Here is an 8,177-nt window from a genome sequence, read left to right as displayed (position 1 = left end):
CTATTCAGATATCTTAAGATGAGCGGTCAAGGGACCCCTGCTACTGTTATTTACCACCCTCGCCGACAAGCTAGCATAGCAGGGAATGGTCTTCTAGTCTGTACGTGAGTACAATTTCTTACTATTGGCGGCGCTTGGAGTGGGTAGCCGTCTCCGCTTTCAGCTGATGGATGCTGCCCTCTGGTGGCCATATTGGAGGTCAACAGCTCATGACAAAACTGACTGAGAACAGCTGATTGCATTTCGTCATCTTATGACTTGTCTGTTTAATCTGTGTGGAATAGATAGGGTTAATTTATGCACGCTATATACACATCATGGAAGTCTCAAAACACATGTGGTCCCCAGATAAAGCCACACCAGCCATCGAGCCATAAGGAAAAAGTGCCTCCAAACCCAAACATGCGCCGTTTTGACTTCCGGGATTTTGTGCTCTAGAGACTTGTGCAGAAAGGAGGATACAAGATTCTACTACATTATACATTATAATTATAAATTATACAATAGGATCTAGCAAGTAGTGTTATGTATGGATTTGTTTAGGAAGGAATTATCTTCCATTCTGTAATGTAGTGTAAACTGCATACTCCGGTACAGTAGGTGGCGGTATGCACCTTCAAAGTCAAATATTGCAAACAAAAAGAAGAAGAAGAAGAAGAAGAAGAAGAAGAAGAAGAAGAAGAAGAAGAAGAAGAAGAAGAAGAAGAAGAAGAAGAAGAAGAAGAAGAAGAAGAAGAAGAAGAAGAAGAAGAAGAAGAAGAAGAAGAAGAAGAAGAAGAAGAAGAAGAAGAAGAAGAAGAAGAAGAAGAAGTTGTTTTTGTGGCAGAGTGAGTGGAGCATGATAACTGTGAACGGAGTAGGCATTGTATTTATCGCAGTTTGTGCTTATGTGATTTTTTATTACGAGCCGAAGCAGACAGTGGACAGGTCGGTGTGGCGTGAGTCCTACCTTCTACTTTATGCTGTTTGCAACGTGTTTGATTAGAAGGTGGGTTAGCCAGAGTTATCAGTCTAAATTAAGGTTAGCTAGCTAGGTCAGTAGCTAGCCCCCGCTGCATGTTCTCTGGGTCAAGTGGGCGGGGCTACATAAGATAAGACGATAGATATGGTCCGATGTTGATATGAGACTAGATAATATCTAGCTAGTGGTCTATGGTCTTAGATGTTGGATATGGTAATATGGTGATATGAGACTAGATATGGTCTTAGATGTTGGATATGGTAATATGGTGATATGAGACTAGATATGGTCTTAGATGTTGGATATGGTAATATGGTGATATGAGACTAGATATGGTCTTAGACTTAGATGTTGGATATGGTAATATGCGACTAGATGATCTTAGATGTTGGATATGGTAATATGGTGATATATGGCACAAGCGTTGTCTTTTGCTGGTTTAAAAGGCTGCATTACAGTAAAGTCATGTCATTTTCTGAACTTACCAGACTGTTCTAACTGTTTTATTATTTGTATTTACCCACATTACTGATGATGATCAAAAATCTCCTCGTAGCCTAAATATTTTGTGAAAGCACAAATAGTCATCCCTCCCTACAATATCGTCGCATTATTGATATTGAGGTATTTGGTGAAAAAATATTGTGATATTTGATTTTGTCCATATATCGCTCAGCCCCTCCATCTCACACGTGGCCTTGACTTATACAGTACAACTGAACATGTATCCCACTTGTAGGAAATACAGACATTCAGTATATCGTGTATCACCATAAAGCCTACAAATACAGAGATATGATTTTTCATCCATAATATTGCCCTGCTCTCCGCTGGAGGAAGTGGGCTGTGAGCTCACCCAGATAAACATAGGGATGTGGTGCGGAAGGTTGTTGGTTCAATCCCTGCATCAGACTCCTGATGATGATGAGCCTAAACTGAGAAAGCTGCAAGATGCCAGCAGCAGATGCTTCTTTTTCATCAGCAGTTTGAACACTGATAAGCTGATGGAGACTGGGCAGTCCCCGGCTCTAGCATCAGCTAGGTAAACAGCAGCTTATTGGTGTGCAGTTGTTCACTGGTTCAAATCCCACCTGTCTCACTCTTTACACTTTCAAACCAGATGCCACAGCCTAAAAAACTGAGAAATATATAGACAGTCTAGATGTGTTTTGTGTTTTCAGAGCGGAGTCATACGCCTATGGCGGCCGCTCTTGCTCCTGCTCGAGACACACTCGTTTATCACAAAATAATGTTCTGTAGAAGTTCAGCCGTCTGTGGTTTCCTCTCTCATAATCCCCTGCTCATATCTCTGTGGAGGTGAGCGGGAGAGACGACTCGAGTCATTCAATATTTATTACAAACATAAGTTGATATTGTTAGACATTGCCCTTTTTGTTTTTATTGTCTTGTCGACCATATCCTTTCATCACTCCTATGTTCCACCCCTCTGTCAGCAGGATGTGCTCTGCTCTTCCCCGTCATGTGATCTGGGAGTCAGAGGGGCTGGTGGCCTACCTGCACCCCCGGCCCTGGACCCCGGGCTCGGCTGTCCTGGAGCGGAGGAGCCCCGGCGGCCCCGGGGGCGGCGTGTTCCACCTGGAGGAGCAGGAGTATCTCTCCATGCTGATGGGGGCCCGGGCGGTGGGCGAGCTGCTGTGTGAGCGCCTGGGGGTCCGGAGGTGTGCGCTGGTCACCAGGCCCCAGAGAGACACACCTGCTGCTCAGGTGAGAGCTTCTCTGGCCCAAGGATCTGCTCAGGGCTGGCTGGAGGGTCTGACCAATGTGGGTTTGTGAAGACCGATGCAGATAGTTTTGGAGTGAATCCTCCTGCTGATAGTCAATGTTTTGGGCTGGTATTTAATGTCAGTTATCTTTTTGGACATCACGGTGGCTCAGTGGTTAGCACTGTTTCGAACCCCGGGCCGTCCAGGGTCCTTTCTGGGTGGCGTTTGCACGTTCTCCTCGTGTTTTTGTGGGTTTCCTCCCACAGTCTATCTCTGTATGAGGCAGTCTATCTCTGTATGAGACAGTCTATCTCTGTATGAGACAGTACCTCTGTATGAGACAGTCTATCTCTGTATGAGACAGTCTATCTCTGTATGAGACAGTCTACCTCTGTATGAGGCAGTCTACCTCTGTATGAGGCAGTCTATCTCTGTATGAGACAGTCTATCTCTGTATGAGACAGTCTACCTCTGTATGAGGCAGTCTATCTCTGTATGAGACAGTCTACCTCTGTATGAGACAGTCTATCTCTGTATGAGACAGTCTACCTCTGTATGAGGCAGTCTACCTCTGTATGAGGCAGTCTACCTCTGTATGAGACAGTCTTCCTCTGTATGAGACAGTCTATCTCTGTATGAGACAGTCTACCTCTGTATGAGGCAGTCTTCCTCTGTATGAGACAGTCTATCTCTGTATGAGACAGTCTATCTCTGTATGAGACAGTCTATCTCTGTATGAGACAGTCTACCTCTGTATGAGGCAGTCTACCTCTGTATGAGACAGTCTACCTCTGTATGAGACAGTCTATCTCTGTATGAGACAGTCTTCCTCTGTATGAGACAGTCTATCTCTGTATGATACAGTCTTCCTCTGTATGAGACAGTCTATCTCTGTATGAGACAGTCTTCCTCTGTATGAGACAGTCTATCTCTGTATGAGGCAGTCTATCTCTGTATGAGGCAGTCTTCCTCTGTATGAGACAGTCTATCTCTGTATGAGGCAGTCTATCTCTGTATGAGACAGTCTACCTCTGTATGAGACAGTCTACCTCTGTATGAGGCAGTCTATCTCTGTATGAGACAGTCTATCTCTGTATGAGGTAGTCTTCCTCTGTATGAGACAGTCTATCTCTGTATGAGACAGTCTATCTCTGTATGAGACAGTCTATCTCTGTATGAGACAGTCTACCTCTGTATGAGACAGTCTACCTCTGTATGAGACAGTCTATCTCTGTATGAGACAGTCTATCTGTATGATGCAGTCTATCTCTGTATGAGGCAGTCTATCTCTGTATGAGACAGTCTATCTCTGTATGAGACAGTCTATCTCTGTATGATGCAGTCTATCTCTGTATGATGCAGTCTATCTCTGTATGAGGCAGTCTATCTCTGTATGAGACAGTACCTCTGTATGAGACAGTCTATCTCTGTATGATGCAGTCTACCTCTGTATGAGACAGTCTATCTCTGTATGAGGCAGTCTATCTCTGTATGAGACAGTCTACCTCTGTATGAGGCAGTCTACCTCTGTATGAGGAACTGCCTGGAGGCCGTTGGCGCGGTGTGGTTGCGGCCCTATGCTCCACGTAGGAGCCTACAGGAAATAATAATAAGAGTCAATATCTTTGGTTTAAAGTATTCAGTGTCAAGCATTCCCACCTAATTGTATTCTCGTCGGGGTGAAGAAGTCTGTGAAACAGTATTTAGAGCATCTTGGGACACTAAACCTCTCCAGTGAAACCAGACTACTACTGACTAAAGTCTTTCAGATGGGTTCGGAGCTCCTCCTATAAGGCAGGGCGAGGCAGTTTTTACTAAAGGCTTTATAGCCTGCCAACCCTGAAGCTTGTTTCGTGTTTTCATCATATCAGCACTGAACAATGTTGAGCAATTTGCAACCACTCGGTCGACACAACAGTGATGACAAGCAACCAAAAAGCCGCACAGAACGTGAGATAAGAAAAGCCTCCTGCACAGTTTAGGAAGACAAAAAGAACAAACGGAATCATGCCAAATACAGAGGTGCAGGATGTCATCATGAACGTTAACCATCTAATGGTAAGTTGTTCACTGATAGTTGATAGGTACGTATAGGTCGATTTATCTTGATGTATAGCTGGATGGGTTGTAGTACCGAGCTGAAACATGTCATATCTTCCATGTAGCATAGATTCCTAGGCTCGCCCGCTGCGCGGCATCGTTCGTCCTGCAGCTCGCATTCGCAGCTCGGCCTCAGCTGCTGTGTGGCCAATGAGACCAGCATCACTGATGATGTCAGATTTAGGACATCACTGATGATGTCACAGTGGGATTTACGACATCCCTGATGATGTCACAGTGGGATTTCATCAGTGGGATTTATGACATCACTGATGATGTCACAGTGGGATTGACGACATCCCTGATGTCACAGTGGGATTTATGACATCACTGGTGATGTCACAGTGGGATTCATGACATCACTGGCGATGTCACAGTGGGATATATGACATCACAGTGGGACAGAGAAACAAACAGACAGACAGACAGAGCCCTAGCTCCCATTTATATACTGATGATGGTAGTGAGAGATCCTTTATGCAAACCAACAGGAACCTTTGGTTGATCTTACTGAGGCCTCAGTAAGATCTTTATTTTGTACTTGAATATTGATTGTAATCAGTATTGCCATTTTCCAATCAAGATTGATTTTCATATTTGCAATGAGGCTACTTTTTTTCTTTTCTTTTTACTAACTTTGATGCTCCTCACATCTTTCGTTGCTGGAGAAAATAGTGTTTTATGTTATTTCACAAGAAAGAAGTTTGTCAAGTCAATTAATATAATAATGATGCTAACAAACTGCTGTTTATGCTGGAAAAGTCAAATGCATCACTTCTTGTGTGCCTGAGGGTTTTTACTGGGAAAGACCTCCCAGTGGTTATAAAGACCTCCCAGTGGTTATAGTTTGAATCACAACTGTGTTCTATCGGTCGGTGATAGCAAAATATTTATATCTTGTATCCTTTATGTTGTGGCCCACAGATCCGTGTGCTCCCTCTGCACGGCCTGGACTCTGAGTGGCGCCCTCACCTGGCGGGAGAGGAGGAGCACCACGCCTATGACCCGGGATACTGCACCTCCAAGAGCGCCCCCCGCTGGACCGACTCCCGTCTGGCAGAGGTCCAGGCCAGGATCCGGGCCAAACTGCCGCTCCCCGAAGCCCCGCCCGACCTCTCCTTCCTGGGGGACGATCCCGCTCACCCCGGCCTGTTCTCGCGCATCGTCCGAGGGGAGGAGCAGCAGTGGCGCGTGTGGGAGGACGAGGGTCACGTGGCTTTCCTCACTCCTTTCCCCAACTCGCCCGGCCTCACGGTGCTGGTCCCACGGCGACCTTTGACCTCGGATATATTCAGACTGGGAAAGGGGGAGTATGAAGGACTGCTGCTGGCGACCTGGAAGGTGGCAAGGCTTCTGGAGGAGGGGCTGGGAGCCTCGGGGGTGGGGCTGATTTTCGAGGGCTTTGAGATCGACTATGCCCACGCCAAGTTGATACCACTACTGCCCCCCCCATCATCAGGAGAAGGGCAAGCCACCGCTGAGATGCCTCCTGCCCAGTTGTACCCCACCTACCCTGGGTACGTGACTTCAGAAGACGGGCCTGAGGCCAGCCTGGAGTCTCTGAAGGATTTACATGCCAAAATCACTCGGAGAGAAACGGCTTATCTCTGAGTGATTCTGGCATGTAAATCCTTCAGAGACTCCAGGCTGGCCTTGGGCCTCTCTTCTGAGCCTCACTTTGTATGTATATTTTCAACAATGAGCTTGTATTTTTTTAATGATCGGTGTAAAATATAACATTTTTCCTAATCGAAATATGAATAGCAACAAGACAAAGCATGCTGTGCAGCCCTATACATTCATGGCATAATATGACATACTGTAACATTTAACATACAATAAACACTGGAAAACAATGTATAGGCGAAAGCGTGGGTCAAAATAAAGGCACAAATCTCTTGCCGAAGATTGTTGATCAGAATGAAATTGTCCACAACTTTTATATACAAATCGGATGTTTTTACGGATTCACGAAGCATTTGTGATTTACAACTGAAGAGCACATTAAGATTCCCATTTTGAATAAATAAATAAATAAATCACCTGAGTCTTTATTCAGTATCTCATAAATACAGAGGGTCCAGTCAACCACAGACATGTTTACCCATTATGGCGTACCACAATTGGTTTTTAATTTGATTCCATTGATCATTTTGAGAGTGTAGGTTACTTTTGTCAGTATGGAATGCACACCCGAACCCAAATGTTTGGCGAAGGCTGCCACCGGATGGTAAAAAATAGGGTACAGAACTGGCCGTCTCTTATTGGCTGTTCTCTTTCCTCTGAGGTGGTGACGTCACCGAGGAAAGAGACCAGCCAATAAATGAAGGCCAGTTCTGTGCCCATTTTTCAGGCTTCAGCCAACATTTGGGTTTGGGTGTAGTTGCTATTATCTTCCCTACTCGGTGATTCAGGCAGCATCATAATGCAAACTAGGGGAGGCGTTCAATTAAATGATTTGCGGTATCATCACTCCGCATATTCGTGTGCCTTAATGAATTGCATTGTTTATATAGTGAGTTCATCACATCGTCTGCACGCCCAATCATTACACTGCTGCTAATTGGTCCCGCAGTGTTTTTCATTATGACACTTAATTAATAGCTGGCTAAGTGTTCAATTAGTGCTCTGTAAACAAAGCACCGGCCAAGGCTGTCATTACACTGGAGATCAAGAGGCGTGAGTGTTGAGGGGAGGCGTTTCTCGAGCCGGTTCCCATGGAGACCGTAGAAAATAATGGACTCAACTGGGACTGTTTTCTCTTAAAGCAGCTACGAGCAACTTTTTCGATTGTTATTAAACAGTATAAATTTAATATCAATGCATCACATCTTACCTCTAATAGTCGACGAGACCAAAGCCGTGTGTATCTGAGATTGCTCCCTTAGGTGATTATTAAGTCTATAGTCTGTCTAAACTCGCGCCAACAGGGGGCTCTCTAGAGCGACCGGACCGGGTAACCCGGAAGTGAAACGCGGAAGTGAAACAAGGAAGTGAAACGCAGCTGCCTTCCAACGCCGTTTGCGCTGCCTAGCAACATAACATAAACAATGTGAACGCCACGCATACTCGCGGGAACATCTCTCGTTATATTCTAACAGGTTTTTTGGAAGTTATTTTGTGGTTATGGCCGAAGTGGCTGCTGCAAACCGTTTCATTTCACTTCCTGATCTGCCCTGGCTACAGACACACTAACACTGGCCGATTCACTCGGGGTTCAAGCGAGACTACTCTGCGTTGCTCTCGTCGACTATTAGAGGTAAGATGTGATGCATTGATATTAAATTTATACTGTTTAATAACAATCGAAAAAGTTGCTCGTAGCTGCTTTAAAGAAATAGTCCACTCTGAGCTAATTCATTCCAGGACTTATTTTGTGACAGATTGTTGTA

General features: G+C 45.0%; 1 protein-coding gene across 3 annotated transcripts; it reads left to right on the top strand.

Annotated features, from left to right (window-relative positions):
* Positions 1-809: 809 nt before the first annotated feature.
* LOC310774721 (uncharacterized protein) lies at positions 810-6,806 on the top strand. 3 transcript variants are annotated; one of them, XM_083634845.1, is made up of 3 exons: positions 810-927; positions 2,419-2,686; positions 5,710-6,806. In XM_083634845.1, the coding sequence occupies exons 1-3, from the start codon at positions 839-841 to the stop codon at positions 6,394-6,396; spliced, it is 1,044 nt and encodes a 347-aa protein (XP_083490971.1). In that variant the 5' UTR covers positions 810-838; the 3' UTR covers positions 6,397-6,806. The 3 variants fall into 3 exon arrangements, with proteins under 3 accessions (XP_083490971.1, XP_083490973.1, XP_083490972.1); XM_083634847.1 differs by having other exon boundaries at positions 822-938; XM_083634846.1 differs by having other exon boundaries at positions 886-988.
* Positions 6,807-8,177: the final 1,371 nt, after the last annotated feature.

Source organism: Poromitra crassiceps, assembly GCF_964638095.1.
Source record: "Poromitra crassiceps genome assembly, chromosome: 4".
NCBI lineage: Eukaryota > Metazoa > Chordata > Actinopteri > Beryciformes > Melamphaidae > Poromitra > Poromitra crassiceps.
The sequence above is the reverse complement of the archived record's forward strand: the minus strand, read 5'-3'. Positions and strand labels throughout refer to the sequence as shown.